Genomic DNA, 23687 nt, shown 5'->3' with positions numbered 1-23687 from the left:
TAGGCCCGTGAGCCACAACTACTGAGCCTGCGCGTCCGGAGCCTGTGCTCCGCAACGAGAGGCCGCGACAGTGAGAGGTCCGCGCACCGCGATGAATAGTGGCCCCCGCTCGCCACAACTAGAGAAAGCCCTCGCACAGAAACGAAGACCCAACACAGCCAAAAATAAATAAATAAATAAAATTTAAACAACAAAAAAAAAGTGAAGCAGGGGAGGGAGGATTCAGGGGTTCAGAGAGATGAAATTTCAACCAGGATGGTGAGGAGAGGCTCCACTGAGAAGTTTGTGTGCAAACAGAAAAGTAACAGTGAATGTTATTTATTGGTTTTGAAACGCATTACAAGATTGCATTTATTTTTATTTAATATTCATATAAGCTTTCTATTTTCTCTATTTCAGTTTTCTATTTCCCTATCACTGACGGATTGGAGAAAAACGAAGGCAGTACAGGGCATGCCAAGGAAATTTCTCCTAATATTTTGGTTTACTTGATTTTTTTTGAGAACTACAGCTACAATTAACGTGAAATTTAGGGTTCTCCATAAAACAACGAATTGATAGTCACAATGGAATTTATATTACAAAACCTCACATTCTCTCCTTGTTTATACGTTATCTTTCCCCCATTATTTTTAGAGGTAGCTACAGTATGAATGAACAGCAGTTACTAATGTCACACTGTCTTGCAGGATTAAAAATTCAGGTATTAGTTGAAATGATCATCTTTTACAATTAGCCCACAGAAAGTGTCTCCACACACTGCCTATTTAAATACAAAATTTATTTGTAACATCTCAAAATGAAATCATTTTATTAGCATTTCATGGAACATTCATGAGACGTTTTTCTAACCTGCAAGCTGGAAAAAAAAACAACAAATGCAATAGAATAAGTGATGTTTAAAATGTGTTTTTATTTGGAAGACTAAGATTCTTAAGCATTATAAATGCACCAAGAAAAGCTTAGAGAAAGTTAGCAAATTACAAAGGACTCAAGCCCTCCACACGTCTTTCACATAAGATTTCTGTTAGTCCGCATAATGAAGACATTTGATAGCTGAAATCTTCAGTAATGCTAATGGGCTAATTAATTAGCCCATTTGCTAATTCAATAATGAACATCAAATGCAGGTGAATGGACAAACTTAAGAAAATGTGGATTTTAACAAGAAATATTATCACTGACTAAACTAAATATACTTGTACTGTTCCCAAAATACCCAATCCAAGCACATATTCTTAAACTGTGTGGATTTTCCCCAAGAGAAGCAAACTTTGACATTTTTTCTTGGATCTATTAGACTTAGAGACCTCGATCCCACATCTGGAAAGAACATTCCAAACTCACCTTGATGTAAAATCAAACTGAGAGCAATTAGATACTTAGTGACTGAGATCTGAATTTGACAGAGTCAAAGGAATGTTAGAAATGAAATAAACGAAAGAAGTATTCAAAGTTTATCATCCTGGATGTGAAGAAAGGAACATACAACAAAAGATGCACTTGCCTCTCCTGCCCTTTAATTTGTGAACACCATACTTCTCTTGATATGTCATGCTCAGAAAGAGAAAATGATAATTTTTTTAAAAGCTTTGCTAAATTGAAATATGACCATTTCATTCGGCCTTCCATCAACCCTCCCTCTCTCAAAATTTTTGATTTAAAAAATCAGAAGGATAGATCCAAGTACTCTATAGACTACACCTAGATTACTGTGCTCCAAGGCCGAGGAAAATGTTTATGATTCCAAGATCCACTCGGAAGCATATATCTGCAATGCGTAAGCTTTTCGTTGGCAAGATCAGTCAATATCAGAGAGCGTGTAACGCTGAAAAGGTTAAGCGGTTGAAGGTTAAAACAACAAAACAACCGATTCACGAATAAATGTTTTTGCCAAGTAACCATAAAATAATTTCGGCCCTAAGGAATCAAAGAGGAGTTTCTCGTTTTTGCACGACCTAAATTACTGTCAGAAAAACTGCACCAAGGCGTCGCGGGTGGAGGAGAGGAAGATTTCTGACACCGGGTGAGACGACGGTCGTAAACCTCATCACAATTTCACCTTTGGGTGAAAAGGTGGGAGGGGAGCCAGAAGTTTCAGCCTCGGCTTGCTCGAAAACACGTTTAAAAGACCCTGGAAGGAGGCGGAAAAGGGCGAAAACGCCGCGTCCGCGGTAGAGCAGCAGCAGATAATCGGGATCTGGGAAAAGGATGCGGAGAAGTGGGCTCTTATGTAAGCACACACCAAGGATTGTGCGTGCACCCCCGACCTGATGCACATCTCGGCACACAACACACGTACCCGGTATCTCACCCCAGGGATGCCTCCCCAGCCTGCGGGCGCTGCCGAGGAAGACTGACCGACGCTTCGGCCCTTCTGCACGTCCCCCCAGATCCGTGCAGCCACCAGCCCGGCGCGGGTGCGATGGAGGCGGCCAGCTTACCCCCGGCGCCTGCAGCGCGCGCCCCCAGCCTCTTGCGCCCCGACCCAGAGCCGCGCGCTGGGCCCCGAACCCCGCGTCCCTACCCGGCCCCGACGCTTACCTCGCGCGGCCCAGACCCCGCCGCCGCACAGCAGCCCGGCCAGCAGCAGCCAGGCGGCCGGGTCCAGCGCGGGAGCAGGGCGGCGCAGCATCGCTCCGGCTCCCGGCGCCGCGGCCCGCCCGAGGCGGGAGCGGCAGGGACACGCGCGGGGCGCCGAGCGGGGCTCTCGTGGCCCGGGGCCGGCTGCTTAGCGCCGCGGCGAGCACCGGGGTCCGAGGAGGCGCCGCCGCCGTGACGCTGGGCCGCGCGCTCGGGCCGCGGGCGCCCTCCCCTCGGCGCAGGCAGTGCTTCGCTGGAGGCAGCGGCAGCAACTAAGATGGCGGAGGCGCTCTCTCTCGGGTCCGGCGAGGGTACCCGGCCGGGGGCGGGGTGGCGGCGGGAGGGGCGGGGAGGGGAGCGACGGCGAGGCGCGCGCGCGGCGCCCCGGGGAGCGCGCGGGGCGTGGGGTGGGGGCGGGGCGCGCGGGCCTCCGAACCCGCCGGCGGAGCCTGGGGCGCGCGCCCGCGGGGCCGCGCCGGGGGTTGGGCTCGAGAGAGGCTGGGAGAGGCCCCTGGGGCTGCACCGCCCCGTCGGCTGTCGCAGCCGAGAGCAGCAACTCCTCATTCCCACGCGCGCTCACAGGCCCCGGAGCCGAGCGAGAGCTACCCAGGTCCCGTGCCTCCCCTTTCTCCCCTTCCCAGCCCCACCCCAAGGAGTGCAGACCCCGCTGGAGGGTGCAGCCCAGGGCCGCTGAGCGCCAGCACCCTGCGCCACGTCGAGCAAGTCACGTCGCCTCCCAGAACCTCGGTGCCCTCTTCTGCCAAGTGGCGGTGATGAGAGGGAGCTTGCGGGGTCGTGAAAGGTATTCAAGGAGACGAGGTCAGCGAAACGCGCTTTGTAAACAAACAATCAGGGGCTGCGCAGCACGTGCTGCAGCGGTTCCAGCGCTGGGAGGGAGCTTGCTTGTCCCAAGTCCGTCCTGAATTTGTAACTCAGGATTCGTCCATTTGCTGAAGAAATCCGTTTGTGGCTTTTTAAAGGCGGGTTGTGCAGGTGACCCTTTCTAGATCTTAGTGTGATGCTAACGGTCCCTTAGAAATGCAGAAATCCAAATGGATGAAGAAGGGTCCCTTCAGGGCTCTTGGGTCCTCCTCTTTTCTTCCTGTCCTGGGGTCCCTACCTCCCCCCCCCGACCCCTGGGGACGCCTCACACTAGAGGAAAGGACCAGAACAGTCATGGATGGTCTCCTGAGTGCCACGCACTGTGCCCTATGAGCCGACTTTCTTGGCTTTATTTTCCCTAGAAGGAAACTAAGACGAAATGACTTCCCTGGTTGAAACAAATACTGTAAAAAGATCAGCCCCCAAGGACAGGGCTGGCATTAAGGAGACACCCACAGCAGAGGTTAAACAACGATAAAATGTTAATTATTCAAGACTCTGCTGGAAAAGCTATCAAGGGTGATTCACAGCACAGTGATTGTCCTGGCCCTGTTTGCTGAGAGGGTCTGGCCGGCTGGTGGGCTTTGTGGAGACGGCTTTGTCGAGACCAGCTTGGGATGGGGTGAAGGAGGGTGGGCAGGCAGCCTGGGAGGCTGGGAGAATGAGTCACTCAGTTTGTGGAGAGCAGAGGACTTATTTAGGAGACTAGTGGGTGAAGAGCCCAGAAAGGTAGATCGAAGCCATTGTGAGGTGCCTTAAATGTCAGGATGAGGGATTTGGACCTAATCCTACAGGCCACAGGAAGACCTTGGACAGCAGTGAACAGAGGTGTAATGTGACCTTGGAGGGAGTTTCAAAGCAATCTGCGATGGAATATGCTCTTCCCTGTCCTTTGTCCCTCAGAGTCATCCTCCACCAAAGCCTGAAGCCTCCACATCTCACCCCCCTGCCCATCCGGCCCCTGAGTCCAAGAGGACTCGACTCCCTTGAGTAGACCCCTCCCCCAGGCACGTGCCTGGCCCCTGCCATCTCCAAGCCATGCCCCCCACTCCTTCTCGCCAGCACTGCAGAGTCATCCTCTCCGGGTGTTGCTATTGCTTCCGGGCCTTCCTGGTTCCCAGTGGCTCCCTGCTGCCACCTCATCAGGCCCAGACAGCTCTGCTGGCCTTCCCACCCCTCATGCCCGGGCCCCACCCAGCTGACCTCAGGGCCCACTGTCTCACCACTCTCTGAGTTCAAGTTCATTCCTTCCCAGGGGCAGCATCACATGGCACACCATCCCCAACCTTTGCCCTGAGCCTCAGGTCCTACCAGTGCACTTTCTGGGCTGCCTCCTCCAGGAAGTCCTCTGGACTATCAGGCCCTCGCTCCCCAAACCCACATGCTCTTAACCCAACAATCCAGGCTTCATAATCTGCTACTCTGTGCTGTTGATTGACTACTCCACATGTGTCCTCTTCTTCTCCACACTATTCTAGTGGGAAGGACACAGATAGTACAGTCAGACAGCACTGGATGGGAATTCTGGCTTCTGCTACTACGAATGACCTTGGACAAGTTACAGAACCTTCTGAATCTCTTTCCTCACCTGTGAAATGGGATAATGATACCTATTTCCTAGAGTTGTGAGAATTAAATGAGATGATGCAATTAAAGTGCCTCCTAGAGACTAATATACAACAGGTCGAAACCTATGGTAGTCTGTTCTTTTCCTTCGAGCTCCTAGTGTACTGCTGAACATGCAGTAGGTCCTCAATAAACACTCGGTGATGAACTAAATGAATTGCTGAGTTAGTTTTTTTATTATTATTATGCAGATCACATCTCAGAGAGTAAAAAACATAGCCTCTAGGTTTCCGGGACCTTGGAGATTTACAAAACATAAAATCAGAAAGGCATAATCTCAGAGCTATGTTTTGAGTCAATAGGCTGATGCCAAGAGGGAAAATGTATTCAGTTCTATAAGCAACACAAACTAAAGCTCTTTGGTGTCTGGAATCCTGATCCCTTTATCTTCTCACCCACTCTGTCCCTTAGAGAAACAGAGAGATAGATCTAAGCAGGTCCAGCGGCAGGTGGGCAGGCAGGTGGCCCCAGAGCTCAGTGCAACCTGCACACGCTGAGATATTGCCCATAGGACAGTTAGTCCAGCTGCAAGGCTCAGCTTGAGCGTGTTAGAAGCCAGGGAAACCAGTGAACTCAGTCTCTGGTTGGCCTGACAATAGCCTCAGCCATATTGGCACTTTTCAGAGGTCTCCACGTGATGGATTAGTTAATCCTCAAAATGGCCCTGAGAAGGGGATCGATCCACGCTGAGGCTGTGGGTAGGAGAGAGGGTCCTGGCCTGAGCCGAGCCAGCTGCTGACTCAGCAGCAGCTCTGGAAGCCCTGGAGCGGGGGAAATGAGGCACCACCCAGGCCCATCCTTAGGCGGTGACTGGGAGGTTGAGCAGGCGGCTTTGTCAGCCAGGCAAGGAAGACGTGATCTTTTGAACGTACAGTCAGCCTGTCTGTGCGGTAAGTAGAGAGGACACAGAATTTCCATGGTGCTGCATCTTTTGAAATGGCTTTTGCTAATAACAATAGCCTTAGCTTTCTACCTGGAAGTGACATATCACTTATGCCTCCAGCAACCCTTTCCAGAAGGTACTTTTATGGTTCCAGATGAGAAAAATGTAAAATTTGCTCAGCTCATTGCTAGAAAGAAGGACACCTGGGATTCAATTTCATGTTGGAGCCCACACGATGCCTTCGCCCCTACAGGAAATTACGCCCAAGGTGCAAAAAAGAAAAGCCCTGCGCGGGATCCCACAACTTGGAGCCAGCCTGCCCCTCCACGTCAGACCCTCCAGCTGTCCGAGGCCCTGGGAGGCATTCCTCATCCAGGCTGGGGTTCCTCACCGGCTTGTTCATTCCCAAGTCCAGAGTAGAAACAGATGAAATGAAGGCTCGTGCAGGAAGGCTCTTTGCCAGAAGGCCGAGTCCCTCTCTGGTGGGCAGGTTATTACTATTAACACAGCATGTGCTGCTCGGCCAGTGTTTGTGGAACCCAAGCTGGAGGCCGGTAAGCCATTGTTGTGGCCGCTCTCCTAATGATGTTCTTGGGGGCAAACCCACTTCAGGGCTGCGCGGGAGAAGGTGGTGAGAATCTTGATGAGAGCGACAGATTACAGATTCCCTAAAGGACTAAAACCACAGCCCCAGCACCACCACCAGGGTTCCCCGAGGCCCTGGAAGCCAGGAGGTCTGGCCCCATCGCTGCCTTCTGGTGGCCTGGCCAGGTCACTCCATTGCTGTTAGAAGGGGTAATTAATGAGGGACGAGACGATGTGTGATTAAGAGCAGGAACTCTGGTGGGACAGACCTGGGTGAAACCCATATCTATCCACTTCCTTCCCTTTTATAATATTTCCATTTAATCTTTTTTTTTAAATTTATTTATTTTTGGCTACCTTGGGTCTTCGTTGCTGCGCACAGGCTTTCTCTAGTTGCGGCGAGCGGGGGCTACTCTTCGTTGCGGTGCGCAGGCTTCTCATCGTGGTGGCTTCTCTTGTTGCAGAGCACGGGCTCTAGGCACGCAGGCTTCAGTAGTTGTGGCACGTGGGCTCAGTAGTTGTGGCTCGCGGGCTCTAGAGCGCAGGCTCAGTAGTTGTGGCGCACGGGCTTAGTTGCTCTGCGGCCTGTGGGATCTTCCCGGACCAGGGCTCGAACCCATGTCCCCTGCATTGCACCACCAGGGAAGTCCCTCCATTTAATCTTATATGATTATATTAAATATTGGCATGGGTCCGAAGTCAAATCTAGAAAGCAAGATGCTCAGAGAAGTCTAGTTCCATTCCTGTCTCTTCCTTCCTGTCCCCCCCCCCTCCCCTTGAAGATTACCATTTTGTCTTTTTTGGCTTATCTTTCTATTGTGGGATTTTTTTTTTAATGCAAGTGAATATTTAAATATGTCTCTCCCTTTCTTAGATAAAAAGCAGCCTATCACGGGACTTCCCTGGCGGCCCAGTGATTAAGACTCTGCAGTTCCACTGCAGGGGGCGCAGGTTTGATCCCTGGTCAGTGAACTAATATCCCCCATACCATGCAGTGCAGCCAAAAAAAAAAAAAAAAAAAAAAAGCAGCATATCGCACCAGATGTTCTGCATCTTGATTTTTTTTTCACTTAGTAAAATATCCCAGAGATGGTTCCATCTCAGTACAGAGTCTTCATTCCTTTTCATAGATGCATAGTACTCCCTCATGTGGCATAATATTGTAATATAATAAGAAATTCATATTTGGCCTTTGTCCCCAGATCCTAGCACAGAGCTCCTAAATCCCTTGGAATTTCCTGGGTGATAGGAGCATCTTTTGTTCTAATGAGGTGACTCTTGGTGGGCTCCTGGATAGTTTCAGGATGAGGGCCAGTCACCAGAAAGACCAAGACATGATTAGAAGCTTGGAAATTTCAGCCCCACTCTCCCCCAACCTCAGGGAGAAGGAGGGGGCTGGAGATTGAGCTAATAATCAATCATGCCTACATAATGGAGCCTCCATAAAAATCCCTGAACTACAGGATTCGGCGAACTTCTGGGCCAGTGAACATATCCACTTGCTGAGAGAGTGGTGCACCCCAACTGCACAGGGACAGAAGGCAGCTCCTGTACTCGGGACCTTTCCAGATCTTGCTCTAGGTACATTTTCATCTAGCTGTTCATTTGGATCCTTTATAATATCCTTCATAATAAACTGGGAAAGGTAAGTCGGGTGTTTCCCCGAGTTCTGTGGGTAATTATATCAAATTCTTGAGACTGAAGGGGGGGTCACAGCCAGGTCAGACAGAAGTGTGGGTAACCTGACGACCCACTACCTGTGATTTGCAAAAGATGTAGGGGCAGGTGGGGCTGAGCCCTAACCCGTGGGGTCTGCACTAACTCTAGGTAATTAGTAGATTAAGTTAATTTGTAGGACACCCAGTTGATGTCCACAGAGAATCAGAGAATTGTTTGGTGTGGAAAACCCACACATTTGGTGTCAGAAGTGCTGTGAGTAGAGGGGACTTCCCTGGTGGCGCAGTGGTTAAGAGTCCGCCTGCCAATGCAGGTCCGAGCCCTGGTCCAGGAAGATCCCACATGCCGCGGAACAACTAAGCCCGTGAGCCACAACTACCGAAGCCCACTAAGCCTACAGCCCGTGCTCTGCAACAAGAGAAGCCACCATGATGAGAAGCCGTACCACAACGAAAAGTAGCCCCCGCTCGCCGCAACTAGAGAAAGCCTGCACGCAGCAACGACGACCCAATGCAGCCAAAAGTAAAATTAAAAAAAAAAAAAAAAAAAAAAAGAGGTGTTGTGAGTAGAGAAAGAGTTTTCCTTCCTGCGGACACACTGGAGTTTATTTCATCAGTCCCCTAATGATGGGTTGTTTTAAGTCTTTCGCTTTTACAAAGAGTGAGGCAGTGAGCCTTTTTGTATTTTTGCCAGTTGTACTGGTTTCTCCCTCTGTGGCCTTGGGTAAGGTTCTCCACCTCTCCAATCTCTGTATCTCCATCTGTAAAATGGAGATAAGTCAGTGCCCGCCTCCCTGGGTGGATGTGAGGGATAGAGAAACCAACGCACACATCAGCTGTTATCATTATTCATTTCTGTCCATGGCTCGGGGCTTTACGTCTCTCTGGCAGTGGCAGAAACCCTGACTTAGGAAGGGGCATTCCTGTGGTCTCCAGGGAGTCAGGTTGGGGCACGTGGGTTTGGGTTAGACACTCTCCAAAGCTTTCTATAGCTCTCCATTTGCAAAGGAACCAGGAATTCCCACACATGAAGCATCGGCTATCTCTGGCTGGTGAAATTTTCCAGGGAAGGAAAACTCACCTTGACACGGAAGCCAGGCAGCTCACTTTTGCACCCCTAAAAGGGACAGAGATTGAGCTTTCCTGCTTATCCTCACTCCCAAAGGTAACACACAGCCTTTTCTCCTCTCTTTGGATGGGCTGCCAGGGGATGCACGCATGCCACTCACTTCTGCACCGTGGAGAGGAGGGGTGGCTATTTTATTCTGCAGCACCAATCATACACCCAATGCGCTATACACACACGCCACATATGGGCAGACGTGGTCCCTCTGAGGGCACACAAGCCAAATATGATGTGCCCTGTCTGCATACAACACGCTGATGCAGAGGACTAGACTGGGTTTCCAGGGAGGAGGGAAAGGCGAGGGCAGAAACTGCCCGGAGGAAACACGGCCACCGTTCGGGCACAGTGGAAACAGCACCAAACTTGGGTTCTATCCGTAGCTCCATCATATTTCCTAGGATTACGGGGGAAGTTGTAGAATAAAGTGGTTAAAAAAGATGGGAAGTTTGTTTTACTCACACGGTCTTCCTTCAGATATACCTGGGTTCCGATTACTAGCAGAAAAGACCAGACAACCTAGATGCTCTGAGCTTCAGTTTCCTCATCTGTAAAATGGTCGCCATCACCATCAACCTCCTTTAGATTTTTCTTTTATTTTTTGGCCACGACATGCAGCATGCAGGATCTTAGTTCCCCGACCAGGGATCAAACCCGTGCGCCCTGCAATGGAAGCTCGGAGTCTTAACCACTGGACCGCCAAGGAAGTCCCATACCTCATTTAGATTATTGTGAGGATCAAGTGAGAGAATGCATGCATATAAAGGGTTTAGCTCAGTCAGAGACACATATTAGATGCTCAGTTAGTGGTAACTGCTCGCACGATGATGGTGGTGGTGCTGATGATGTATGTGAATGTACTTGAGACGTCCAAGGAGTTGATGATGGTTATAATAACTACTTTCACGCAGCCCTTTAGATTTTGCATCTGTTTCGCATACTTCCTTTCTCAAGGGCATCTGATGCGTTTGGGACCCACACAGTCTCCCCCACGGGGGTTTTTATTTAACTGATGGGAAACAGGAGTTCAGAGAGGCTGAGTGACTTGCCAAGGCCGCGCAGCCTAGAATTAGCAGAGGCTCCTCCGGCCTTTTTGTGTTTTTTCCTGGACCAGCAAATGACAATAAAAGTCAAGAGCCAGATTTCAGAAATTCTGGCTCTTTCAGGCCTCCAGCTCATCTTATCGCTCAGGGATACCTTCTCCCCTCCTTCCTCATCTGGGGAGCAGGGAGTAATCACGCCCAGAAATCAAGAAATAACAAGCATGACTCACATAGTGAGTGTTTGCTGTGCACGAAGCATTCTGTGCGTCATCTGATTTCAATGCTAGCAGCAATCACGCGCGATGAATACCATGATTATCCTGCTTTTACAGAGGAGGACGCTGGGGCTGAGGAAGGTAAAGTAATTTGCCCCAGGGTCACAAAGCTCAGTGGTAGAGCCAGGATTCACACCTAGATCTGTCTGGCCGTAAAGCTGAAGCTCTTACCCACAACGTCACTAGCTCCCAGAAGCTGCTCCGATGGTGAAAGTTTCTGCAAGACCGGGAAAAGTCAGAGGGGCATCCGGACGGGAGAACTGCTCGGCTGATCTCCGTCCTGTCCGATACCTCTTCCAGCTCTGGGAGCTCCTGGTATGGGGGATGCATGGTCAGGATTGGCCCTGGGTCAGAGCCCTAGGCATCTTCAGGGCCCAGAGTGTCACAGCAAGCCACAGGGCTGGTGCCTCCCCCTTCCCTGTTCAGCAGGCAGGAAGGACCAGGGGAGGCCTAGGGAGGGACTTCTGCCCCTGCCTCTTTGTGCCCTCCCTAGGCCTCCTGTTTCCAGTCACCCCCGGGCCCCAAGGGGCAGCAGGAAGCCCTTTCTCCTCTCCCCTGCTGGCCTCAGTTGCTGCGCTGGGCTTCCAGTATCTGAAGGCATTGATTTAGGGGATGCAAATGAGGAAGCTGACTGTCAGAGGCAGACAGTCTCCCCGACACCAACCCATGGACCAGCCGCAGAGAGGATCCGAGAATTCTCAATGAGCTCTGCTGTGGCTGCCTTAGTAGGAGCCAGGCAGGAGGCCCAGCACAGCCTGGGAAAGGCAGGTAAGCAAATCTCAGGAAGGCGCTGGAGCGAGAAGGGCCCCCCTCGCCCTCCGCCCAGGCCCTGGGGAGCAGGAGCACCCTAGTGGCCTGGAGGGGAGGGGAGGGCGCCAGCTGAGGAGTCTGTTAATCCTACTCCCACCCTGGTCCCCCCAGCTGCACAGGCCCAGCTAGGAGCCCGGACAGATGGGCGAGGGAAGACTACCTGAAGCGCAGGCCACGGGCTCAGTCCATTCCTGTGTCCCTGGGGCAAGACCTGGGAGCTGGAAAGAAGGAAGAAGCAGATGGGGCGGCCAAGGATGAAGACAGGGAGCCCCAGACGCGTGGTGGTGGGCGGAGGAGGTGGAGGCTCTGCGGGGCGCTGGCTGGGCCGGGGATGCCACGTGTTAGGACAGAAGCTCCGGCTGGCTGCCAGCAGGCCCGAGCAGGGCACCTTGCAGCTGAAGGAGGCAAGCACGGGCAGAGGAGGCTCCAGAAAGCTGTCCCTGGGGCCGAGGAGACACAAGGCTGTCAGGCCTGCGTGCGGAAAGGGCAGAGGAGCTTGTATCTGCCCTTCTGAGGAGGGTTGCCATCTGCCCCCGGACTCGACCACCACCTCAGGAATAAGGACGAGAGATCCCAGCACCGGGCCTCAAGTTTCCAAAGCCGAACCCCTCCTGCCCCAGGCTCAAAATAGTTGCCACTTGCATGTGAGTCATGCCCTAGTCACCAGACTCTCTGCCATCCTAGTGGGGGGGTGGTCAGCCAAAGCCCCAGTGTCAGGACTTGTGGAAAGCTCTGGATTCCTCACTCCTTCAACACCCTCCTCTTGCCCACAGCTCCAAAGGCCAGCCTGGTGCCCGGCTCTGGACGGGCCCCAACTAGGGTGCCTGCCAAGCATCCCCCCTCCCCGAGTTTCCTCCTCAGCTCCCCTCGGAGCAGGGTGAAGGGGAAACGGATGTTAATTCGCTCGTCTTTGCTAATTTGGAAGGGAGCACGGACAGCGGAGCTCAGTCGCACGGCCCTGCTGAGGGTGTAGTTTAGGTCCAATTATGTGCTATTAGTGCATTTGTTCTGTGTTCCCATGGCATATTAATTGCAGATTTGGTATTGTGGCAATTAACACAATTACGGGCTCCATCTCTCTTCCAGGAGGCCACAATCCACATGCTTTTGGCCAAGGAGTTGGGCTGGTGAGATGGAGGGAGATTCCCACTCGGGAGAATGCCCGCCATCATGGGTAGAATGTATCTCTCCAAAGTTCGTTATGTTTAAGTCTTAACCCTTAGTAACTCAGAATGTGACCTTATGTGGAGGGAGGGGGTCTCGACAGAAGTAACCAAGTTAAAATGATATCCTTGTGGGTGGGCCCTAATCCAATATGACTGCTATCCTCATAAAAAGGGGAAATTTAGCCACGTAGAGGGAAGATGGATGATGTGAAGAGACGTGGGAGAAGACAGCCATCTACAAGCCAAGGAGAGAGGCCTGGAGCAGATTTCTCCTTCACGGTCCTCAGCAGGACCAACACTGCCAACACCTTGGTTTTGGACATCTAGCCTCCAGAACTGAGAGAAAATGAATTTCTTTCTTTTTTTTTTTTTTTTTTTTTTTTGTTTTGGCTGCACCGCACGGCTCGCGGGATCTTGGTTCCCGACCAAGGATCAAACCCACGCCCCCTGCAGTGGAAGCATGGAGTCCTAACCTCCGGACCACCAGGGACTTCCCTAGAAAATGAATTTCTCTTAAGTCACTTATGGTGTTTGTTAAGGCAGCCCAAGCAAACTCATAGACCCACCTCTATCCTATGCAGAGTTCCCCATGGGGGACAAGGAAGGCTCGGGGAGTGGACACCAGTGATGCTGTCTGATTAGAAGCCTTGAGAAAGACTCAGCAGTGATAGCCAGCACCTCCCTCCTGCCCAGCACCTCTTCCCAGGGTTTCCCATCACTGTGGCCTCTGTTCTCCTGGCCCCAGAGCCGTTAGTCTCCACAGCACTGCTGTTGGAATTCCTCTGCACCCACCTCTAATTAGTCACCTGTCTGGCCAAGCCTGGATGCGTCACCTTCTTTCCCTTTGTCATCCCCTAATCTTAATGACTCAGGATTACTTACCTCGTAAGGTAAACAGAGTATGTGTTATTTCCCGGGTTAAACCGGAAAATGGTCAGGTGTCTGCATAGCGCTTTCAGGCTCACAAGATACTTACCAAAGACCTGCTTCCATTCCACACTTGAAACCACCCTATGGGGGTTGGTATTATCACTCATTTCACAGGTGGGGAAACTGAGGCTTGGAGAAGTCACACACAACCCATAAGCAGCAGGGCTCAGAACTTGAGTTCTGTGTTCCAATAGGTGAGGGAAAAGCTAGATGAAAAGCTAAATGAAATGGATGTCTTTATTGCAGGACTTCTCAGAACCTCTAGTATACTGCGACTCTCCAAAAGAATGTGTGCAGCATGTAGCATTTGCCGGCCTTCTTTTACTCTTGTGGGACACCTGCCATCCTAGGTAGGGGCTACATGACACCACAGTGCTGCTCTAGGATGGCAAAACCAGGTCTACATGTGGAAGAAGAAAACCCTGATCTCAAGGGGCAGGTCCCCTTCCTACCCCCGTGGCAGGTTAGCTGAGCACCCAGGATTGATGTCACCATGGGATTTCTCACCCCCTGGGGTTCAGCCAGCACCAGAGCCCAGTGGTGGACGGCCTGTCCCCGATCACACAGCATCATTCCCTTTAGGCACCACTGCTGTTCTGCATGTGGCCCTGGTGGCGATGATGCCCTCAAGGGCCTGTCCCACCCCGGTCACAGGAAGGGGATGTGGCTAAGGCCCCAGCAACTGTGATTGGTCCAAAGGTGGCACATTACCCAAGCAGGGCCAATCAGACACTGCCCTGGGATTGCCTGGGGCACTGAGGCTGCTGTAGGAGGAGGTCAGTCTGAAAGGAGATGATAAGACCAAATGGTGAAGCAGAAACAAGCAGCAATGGACCTAGAAGAGGAGAATCCCCTCAAAAGCACTGAGTCCCCAGTTCCAGTCCCTGAGGCCCTGGTTCCTGCAGCAATTGCCTTCATCCTACAAGCTTACCCCCAGAGCCTCCCCAGCGACGGGATCCAGTTGGAGGTGGGTTTCTGCTGCCTGCAAGTCAGAAGGTTGTGACCACTGCACGTCCCTGAGCCTGGAGTTGCTTTACCGGCCAAGACAGGCCCAACAGGGCTGTGGGTGTGGGTTGCCACACAGATGTCAGGGCCCAGCCCCCCTGAAACGTGCCCTAAGGCCTCAGCCAGAGAAACAGACAATGCCTTTCTCTCTGTAGGTCCCAAATTTCTTTGTTTTTGTTCAGAAAATAGGGTCACTGTATCTGTGGGTCACAGAGGGCTCAGCAGAGGAGCTATTTCAAGGTCAAGGTTATTCATTCATTTAACAAATCTTTATTGAGAGCCTACAATATGTCAGGTACTGGAGACACAGCAGTGCAGAAGTCAGACAAGGTTCCTGTTCCCACGAGCTTACCTTCTAGTGGGAGGAATGAGAGATAAACCAGCAAAGGAAGAAATTCATAAATAAGGCTTTTTCAGATAAAGAAAATCAACAGAAAAATGGGATAGAGCATGTCAGGGAGGAGAAAGCAAAATTGGGTGGTCAGGGGCTTCCCTGGTGGCGCAGCGGTTGAGAGTCCGCCTGCCGATGCAGGGGACGCGGGTTCGTGCCCCGGTCCGGGAGGATCCCGCGTGCCGCGGAGCGGCTGGGCCCGTGAGCCGTGGCCGCTGAGCCCGCGCGTCGGGAGCCTGTGCCCCGCAGCGGGAGAGGCCGCAGCAGTGGGAGGCCCGCGTACCGCAAAAAAAAAATAAATAAATAAAGATAAGAAAATAGGGTGGTCAGTGAAGACCCTTCAAGGGGGTGCTATGGTCTGAATGTTTGTGTCCCACCCCACAAAAAAAAAAATTCGTATGTTGCAATCCTAACACCCAATGTGATGGTGTTAGGAGGTGGGGCTTTTGGGAGGTGATTAGGTCACGAGGGTGGAGGCCTCGTGAATGGGATTAGTGCCTTTTTAAAAGAGACCCCACAGAGCTCCCTCCCTGCTTCCACCTCATGAGGACACCGGGAGAAGCTGGCAGTTTGCATCCCAGAAAAGGGCTGGTGAGACCAGAACCTGACCATGCTGGCACCCTGGTCTTGGACTTGCAGCCTCCAGAACTGTGAGAAATAAATTGCTGTTGTTTATAAGCCACCCGGTCTGTGATATTTCGTTATAGCAGCCTGAACAGACTGAGACAGGGAGTGTCAAACAGACATTTGAGCTGACATCTGAAAACTGAGGATTCAGCCATGTGGAGAAGAATTGCAGGTAGAAAGAAGAGCCAGCACACGAGCCCTGAGGTGGGGGCAGGCTCAGCGTGTCTGGGTGATGAAAGGAGACAAGGGGCTGGGTGTGAAGGGCAGGGAAGAGTGGCAGGAGATGAGGTCAGAGGTTAGCGGGAGCCAGGTCACCAGGGCCTTGGGCTGCCTACCCAAGGGTGGGGAGATTTTTATCCTGCGTGCAAAGGGCAGCCACTGCCTTGCAGGGTACAGGGTGGGAATGCGGGCGGCCTTACTTGTGTTTTCTCAGGTACCAGAAAGGCAAGCAGCTCCCAGACACAAGGTTTCAGGGGAGCCCTTGGGCGGTGAGCAGAACAGAGCCTTCTGTGATCCAGCAAGAGTCAGAATGCCACTCAGCCGCCAAGGCTCGAGATCACCGGTGCTATCCAGCGGTCAGGAGAGGCCAGGTGATGCTGCGGAAACAAACAGGCCCAAGACCCTCAGGGCACAAAACAACAACACACTTCTTTCCTCATTGGTGGACCGGCACAAGGGCTCTGCCAGGGCCCAGGCTGATAGGCCAGACACCTCTGGAAGATTACCAAGCAGCTCTTAAAGCCTCCACCTGAAATGGCCCAGCACTTCTGCCCACGTTTCATTGGCCAAAGCAAGTCAGGGTCACGCTTAACTGAAAAAAGAGGGCGAGGGGGACACAATCCTTCTGTGTGCCTGGAAGGGAGAGAGCTTGGGAGTGTTTGGGGAGCAGCACCAATGACTCCTACAAGCCCCTGCTTCACAGGTGGGAAACTGAGGCTCAGACACACGGGATGGAATCACTCAAGGTTAGTGGCAGACGGAGCCACGGCACCCAGACCCTGGGCGCGGTCCAGTGCTCTCTCTGCGATGCGCCCCCCCACCTCCCCACCCTGCCCCAGCCTCCTCTTCTGCCTAATGACCTTTAAGAGCTTAATCGCATAAGCTGCCTGTGCCCTCCACATACTAGCAAGAGCTCGTCCTCCCAACGTCTCAGAGGAGGGAAAGGGTACTAGGACACCCCCTCTCACCCTCCTAGTCCCCCAGGACAAATGTTTGGGCCCTGAATAGATCACACAGCCTGGAGAGGGGGCGGCCAGAGCAGGCCCGAGCTAGTGCTGGCAGCTGCCCAGCCAGCAGCAGCAGGAATCCGCCAGGCGGGCCAGGGCGGGGAGGGCGCGTTGCCAGCTCTCCGGCAACCGCCAGGCTCCAGCCTGAACTCCCGGGCTTGTCCCGCGCGTCGCCCCCGGACGCTTTCTCCTTCAGAAGCAGTTTCCCGGGCTCCTCCAGCTGCCCTCTCTGGGTCTGGCTGCCGGAGAGAAGCCAGGGACCAGCGACCCCAGTGGACCCGCAGGCTTCTGCCACTGCCCCGCCCTGATGCCCCGCCCCGCCCCGCCCCCTGAGCCACACAACAGGCCAGGAGGCCAGCCCCACGGGCAGGTGCCGGAGCTCCGAGGGACCCTTCTGACTGCCTGGGCTCCCGGCAACAGGCCTGAGTCCGCCAGCTCCGGATCTGCCTCCCCCGTGACAAGGGTTTTGCTCCCTCCCGGGACACTGCACTGTGGCCTGTTTCCAGATCAGTCTGCCGGGGCGGCCTCCTCCGTCACCACAGTGCACGGCTGGGTCCCTCTCATCACTCGCCACCTTCCAGCTCACGCGCAGGAGGTCCTCAGATGGGTTAACTCCCTGGAAGTCTGGAGAGGTCTGGGGAGGCCAGCCAGAGGTCTCAGGGCTCCCCTCTGCAGCTGACCACCTGAGCTAGGGGGACCCGTGGGAGCCACTAAGGAAGGTTCTAGATAGAAACCTTGAGGGGCCAGAGTCCAGGCTGCCGCTCCCAGGGCATGGCCTCCCCGCGGCCTCAGCAGTTTCGGACGTGCCATGGGCGGGTGACTCAGCCAGAGGAAAGCCCACAGACCACCTTCCCCTGGGACGCTGGACCCGTTCCCAGGGGGGCAAGCGGGCAGGAGCAGTCTGGCTGAGAAGGCGGGGGGGGGGCAGGGGCAGCCAGCCCCCCGCCTCTGGCCTCCCCCGGCCTCCTCTGGGCTGGAGTCTGGGGGTGAGGGGCGCGGAGTGTTTCTGACGGAGAACAGCAGGGACTGCACGATAGGCCTGGCCAGGAGGGGCCACGCCAGGCCAGGGAGGCCCGGCAGAGGCTGCCTTGGGCACCGTTGGGGTGTTGGGAGGGTCGGTGAAAACAGCTGAGGGTGAGGCTGGCGCCACCGGGGACCCGTCGGCCGCCCCCTCATCCGGGCCCCTTCCCCACGCCCGGGCCCGGGCCTCTGGCTCCCTGGGGCGGTGGGTGCTTCTCTCGTGAGCCAGGACACGGGAGGACGCGCAGGCTTTGGGAAACAAAGGCTAGTTTTACTGCCTCACTGTTTCCTCTCCCAGCGTCCCAGCTCCCGGCCAAGGTACACCTCAGGCCTCCTCCTCTCACGGGCTAGGCTGCCAGGTGCCCGCGGCTCCGCCATCACCTCTCCCTCGCAGCCGCCTTCAACAGGCCGGGCTGCAGGTGAGGACAGGAGGCTGTCCCTGCGCTGCCCAAGGTGGCCCCGAGGCCGCGGAAGCGCACGGAGGGCCCCGGAGCCGGGCCGGGGAGGCCCATCACCTCGGTGGCATCTCAGCCAGAGTCTTGAGTGAGGCCTGCTCAGAAGAGGCTGCCTGAGGGGAGGTCAAGTTGCTGGTGCGTGGAGACAAAAAAAAAAAAAAAAAAAAAAAAAAAAAGCAGACCAGAACTTTAGCCAGTTTTACTGTTTTGAAATTCCCTCTAGTCAACACGTGCCCGACCCCAGGCAGGCTGCTCCCACGGGCGGCCCAGCCTGGGCCCGCCACTGCTGGTGTCCACGCGCTGCATGCAGGCCACGGCCCGGGAGGCAGGTGCTGTTATCACCCTCGCGTGCCAGAGTAGGAAGCAGAGGCTTGGCGCCCTTCAGTGACTCGTCTGGGTCGCGCAGCTGGTAACTGGCAGAGCCTGGGTTTGAACCCGGGTCTGTGCAGCTCCCGAGTCCAGAGTCCGGGAGGGCCTCCCCCGCCAGCGGCCACCCCAGGGACTGACGGGGGCTTTGCTCCACTCCACAGCTCTGGCTGGGGGACCTCAGGCCTGGGGGGTGCGGCGTGGGGGGATCTCTGACGAGGGAGGAGGGGCAGGAGGGGGCTGGGCGCTCATAGCCAGCGGCTCGATCTTCCGTTTGCTCTCAGGCGGAGCCAGCGCTGTGGGAAGGAGCCTCCGGCTGGGATGGGCTTTTCTTTAACCACTTGATCATGATCAAGGATTTAATTTTATCCCCTTCCCTGGCTGCCTCTGATTCTATTTAGAGTTGAAGCATGAGCCAGTGAGCAGGAGGGTCCTTGGAACCCTGGCGGAACGGCCCACCCCCAGGCTCCGAGAGGCCCCTCCCTGCCTGTCCAGCCATGACAAGGTCCATCTGGGGGACCCCCCTCAGCTCTGCAGGCTCCGGAAGGCTGAGGGACTCTGCTCCAATTACAGCTCTTCCTGCGTGCAAAGCGGCTTAGCAGAGGGAGAGGCCCTGGGGGGCGGAAGCAGGAGGCAGCTCTGGCCTCAACAAGGGAGCCTCTCAGCTCTTTCATCCTCATCAGAAAAGCGTTCAACAAGCACCTGATCGGACCTGAGGCTTGTTCCCCCCACGCACGCCGGGAGCTGCAGACAAGGCCTTGCTCTGCGTGACTTATAAGCAGGGAAGATGGGGGTGGAGGACACCATCACGGTGACTTAATGATGACCACATGTGCTGACCACCCACTGTGGGCAGGCCACTCGGCTAAGCTTGTCCTGTGCATTATCTCGTTAATTCTCAGCAACAGCCTTACAGAATAGATGCGCTGCTTTATTCTGTCTTTCCAATGGTGGGTAATTTGCCCCAAGTCACACAGCTGCTTCAATCCCACCAGGTGGCCTTCAGATTTCTTGCTGTGGACCCTTAATGTCTCCCCAGTCCCCAAGGACATGGAGATGTAATGATTTATACTATGGGAGTAAACAGCATAAAATGAGGTCAGGAGAGAACCATGCTTGTCCAGAGCTTTATTGGGTTCAAAGCGTTTTCATGTAGTTTGTCAAAGGTCCACTAGTTTCTATTATTATTGCCATTTTATAGATGAGAAAAACCAGGCTGAGACCTGCCCAGAGGTACAGAGGGTCACAAACCTGGCCCACTGTCCCCAGATTCAGAGCTCTCCTGCTGCCCTCACTTGGACACAGGTGTGCTTCAAGGTTGGACTGCCAGGTGTTGGCGGGGGGCTGTGAACAGGAAGAGTTAGGGCAAAGTGGAAGAGGAACTTATTCTAGAAGAACCAGCTTAGCCTGGAGAGCTGCAAGGTCCGCACGAGGAGGCCTCAGAATGGGTGAAAGGTGAGGAGCAGGCATCAGAATGGACAAGTTGGGACAGCAGCTTCATCCTGGAGATGAGGGCTGTACCGAGGACCCAGCAATGGGTTAACCTGCCTGACAAATACCTGTTAACAACCTACTAGAGTTGCACACAAAGGGGCTTGGAGAACAAGCGCAACACCAGAATGGCCCTGGGGAAGAGGTACTGGGCTGCCTGGCGACACAGGATTTACCCCCAGTCCCCACCCGCCCCCTCCTGTCAAAGCTGGAAGTAGTGGCTATACGCATGGAGTCTGGGGTCAGACAACCTGGGCCCAAGTTCTGGCTGCACCATGCTGACCTTTAGCAAACCATGTAACCCCCACTTCCTCATCTGTAAAATGGGGATAATAACATACTTAGCTCACACATGACTGAAGACGGTGTACGTAAAGTACTACGTGCCTGTACACACGTAACACCCACCCAAGACACATTCACTGTGTTATTAAGACTGGGACAACAGGACTTCCCTGGCGGTGCAGTGGTTAAGCCTCCACGCTGCCAACGCGGGGGGGCGTGGGTTCGATCCCTGGTCGGGGAACTAGGATCCCACATACCGTGCGGCCAAAAGATTAAAAAAAAAATTCCTTTATGCGGGTGTCACCTGCATGAAAGATGTTTGCGAAAACCCACCTCCTTCCACGGCCAAGGCCGAGGGCCCAGAGGAGGAAACTCTCAGAGGCTCTGGGGCTGTGCAGGTGCGGCGGGGCTCCCACAGGTGTGCCAACAGGGCGGCCACCTGCTGTACACTCTCCTCCTTCCCTGACTTCTCCGCCCCCGCCACTCGGAAACCATCCGTGAGGTTCAGTTCCAAGCCAAGGCGATGCACTGGCTGGTATTCAAAAGGCATTGTACTGCCCTTGTCCTTTGATGAGGACTCTCCTTAAATTAGGACTAGCAGTCATGGTGCCCCAAGCCCCCACGTCTTGTAAACACCACTCGTTGCCCCAGAAGAGAAAGTTGCTTCATTGGATGGAGAAGTGTTTTGGGGTTTTTTTGGTGGTGGGGGGGCGGTTGGGGTTGGCGGGATCTCAGTCCCCCGACCAGGGATTGAACCCGGGCCACAGCGGTGAAAGCCTGAAATCCTAACCACTAGACCACCGGGTAACTTGCCAGAAGTGTTTTCTAACCATGGCCTCAGGATAGTCTAGGCCTAGCTCATCCTCCAGAAGAGGAGTGGGCAGCCAGGAGCGAGCGAGCGAGCCAGAGAGACAGAGAGAGGAGGGAGGGAGGGAAAGAGACTGCGCGGGAGGGGCAGGTGGGTGATGGCGGGGGGGAGGGGGTCCCCTGGGGCCCAGCCAGCTCCCCTGCTCCGGAAGCCGCCACCACTGAACCAGGTGCCCAGGAGGGATCGTTTTCCCTGTCACAAAGGGCCCTGTTCAAAGGCAGGAGCAGCCTGGATAGCACTCACAGGTGCTATTCACTGCGGGGCCAGGGAGAAGGCTTCATCCATTCTCCACCACCCTCCCCCCAGGCCTGGGAAACACCAGCAAGTGCAGGTGCCCTGCCTCCCTCCTCAGCCCACCCTGGCCTCCCCCAGGCTCAGCCTGGCCCCCAGCTGTCTCAGGCCTCAGCAGTCCCAAGCCCGAGGTCGGGGGTCTTTGCTGGCCCCTGCCCCTGTACCTAGGAAGGTCAACCCAGAAGGTTGCCTGCTGTGTGGGCTGACGGACCCCGGGAGACCCAGGCCTGCCCCCCAGTGTTCCCCTTCCCCTGCTGAAGTAGCCTAATTCCCATCAGACAGCTCTGGGCGACTCCTCCCTCCCAGCTCCAGTGCCAGGCTCTCTGTTGGGGGCTGGGCAGGTGGTATCAGGGCCAGCCAATCCCTCCCTCTGCACGATGGCCCAGCTTAGAAGAGCTGATTAAGTCCAAGGTTAGCTAGCAACAGTGCCGCTCAGAACACCGGCTGGGGGTGGGGAGATTCTATACATCATTTACCTAACATGAGTCCCTTGATACGTAGCTTTTGGCTAACACAGCTGTCTTTTTTTGTCTTTCTCTCAAGAACTGTAATTTCCTTCCTGGAAAAGGAAGTTACAGAGAAGGGCAGACCAACTCAATATAAGGCTGCGCATAAATTACCTGAAGGTAGAATGGGCTATCTTGTGAGGTAGTGAGTTCCCCAGTCCTAGAGGGTATTCAAGCAAAGGCCAGACAAGCCCTTTCTGAGATGTTTCAGAGGGGACTCACACATCTGGCTACTACATGGGCTGCCAGATAACCTCCAACATCTCTTCCAACCCTAAGATTTAATTTTGTCAATTGTTCCATCAGTCCCCATGTTCTATAAACCTCATAGCATTCAGCACCCAGTGAAACGCTTTGAAAAGGAAATAGAAGCACTGAGTCCATGTAAGCAGAAAAAAAAATATAAAGACCTAAAATGGGACGATGAAGGGTGGAAATGAAAAATTCTAGAAAATGCTTCCAAAGCAAAAATTCCTCAAGCAGAAATGACTTTAGCTTCCGAACTTGAATATACAGCCGAACACCAACGGATCTTCTGTTTCTGGGATGATGGACGGGACGGATACTGTGTTTGGACTTTTGTTACAAGCATTCTAAGACCACTGCCATCACACAGGATGTTGGGGTGTCTAGGATAGACGGGGTGCTCAGTGTCTGCTTACGAGCATGGAGGGGGGAGGCCACGTCTGAGGATTACTGACCTCAGCCCAACTAGGACAATACTGGGAACCTCCAGGTCAAAAAGGGGGCTCACCCTTCCTACAGACGTGTCAGCTGGGGTGGGTAGATCTGGGAATTCTCCCAAACCCCCAGCTCCACTCCAGGTCATAGACAATTCAACTAGCAAACATGGTGTTTTCGCCCCTCCTTGGGGAGGGCGGGCCCCAGCGGCAGAGTCCACGTGATGCAGGGAAATCAGCTCACGAGCCAAACTATTAAAAATCTTTATTGTTAATTATTTTCTTCAACAGAAATATTTTTAGTTGAAATACAAAGCCACAGCAACATTTCCACTTTTCTTCTGCAGAAGATGAGACAGATCAGGGCCATCGCAGTTATAAGAGGGAGGCCCATAACCCTGACAAGGACAGACAGGGGCAGGAACACACCATCAGCCAGGACTCGGACCCTTGACGGGAGGTACAGGTACAAGGAGAGGGGCCAGCCAGCAACACTGGCAATGACAGCTGATAACAGGTGTTACAACCTGGGTGGTGGGGGGAGACGGAACAAAACTCACCTTTCCCCAGGGGCTCAGCTGGGCCTGCAGGCCACTGAGCTGGGGATGCGTACAGTCACACGTGTGCGTACACGCACTGCCCCTCCTGGAGGAAGATGCTCTCAGGCCCCTGCTGGGGTCCACACAGTCCTCGTCCCCTGGGGATCAACGGCCTTTTCAGACTAATGGCCAGCTAACAAGGGTGGGGGGCCCGTGTGTGTAGGAGGATGGGGTGTCTAGGTCGTGTCAAGTCCTCCGCTGCGGCAAGGCTCAGAGGAAGCTCAGAGCACAGTGCGAACGGCCACGGGGCCACCGGGCTCCCGGGGGCTGGGGCCCGGGACACGCTGGCGTTCAG

General features: G+C 54.0%; 2 protein-coding genes and 1 long non-coding RNA gene across 13 annotated transcripts in view; 1 reads left to right on the top strand and 2 right to left on the bottom strand.

The window, feature by feature from the left end:
• Positions 1-2825, bottom strand: part of CLSTN1 (calsyntenin 1) — a 93002-nt gene extending 90177 nt beyond the window's left edge. For all 4 annotated transcript variants that reach the window (XM_024125414.3, XM_024125416.3, XM_024125415.3 and 1 more), the window contains exon 1: positions 2545-2825. In XM_024125414.3, coding sequence (XP_023981182.1) covers positions 2545-2635 — 91 coding nt within the window. In that variant the 5' untranslated portion in view covers positions 2636-2825. The remainder of the gene's footprint in view (positions 1-2544) is intronic.
• Positions 2826-3011: 186 nt separating this feature from the next.
• LOC114485953 (uncharacterized) lies at positions 3012-8771 on the top strand. 8 transcript variants are annotated; one of them, XR_008616947.1, is made up of 4 exons: positions 3012-3385; positions 4260-6528; positions 8023-8140; positions 8550-8771. It is a non-coding gene; the product is annotated as an uncharacterized lncRNA (long non-coding RNA). The 8 variants fall into 8 exon arrangements; XR_008616943.1 differs by having other exon boundaries at positions 3012-3402; XR_008616948.1 differs by having other exon boundaries at positions 4944-6528; positions 8550-8637.
• A 2086-nt stretch (positions 8772-10857) lies between these two features.
• The window catches only part of CTNNBIP1 (catenin beta interacting protein 1), a 73228-nt gene continuing 60398 nt past the window's right edge, over positions 10858-23687 (bottom strand). The window contains exons 4-5 of the transcript XR_008616941.1: positions 11647-16201; positions 10858-10988 (exon numbers count right to left, since the gene is read on the bottom strand). The gene's annotated coding sequence lies outside the window, so the exon portion shown is untranslated. The remainder of the gene's footprint in view (positions 10989-11646; positions 16202-23687) is intronic.

Source organism: Physeter macrocephalus, chromosome 3 (genome assembly GCF_002837175.3).
Source record: "Physeter macrocephalus isolate SW-GA chromosome 3, ASM283717v5, whole genome shotgun sequence".
Taxonomy (NCBI): Eukaryota; Metazoa; Chordata; class Mammalia; order Artiodactyla; family Physeteridae; genus Physeter; species Physeter macrocephalus.
Note: the sequence above shows the minus strand (reverse complement) of the source record. Positions and strands in the feature narration are given on the sequence as shown.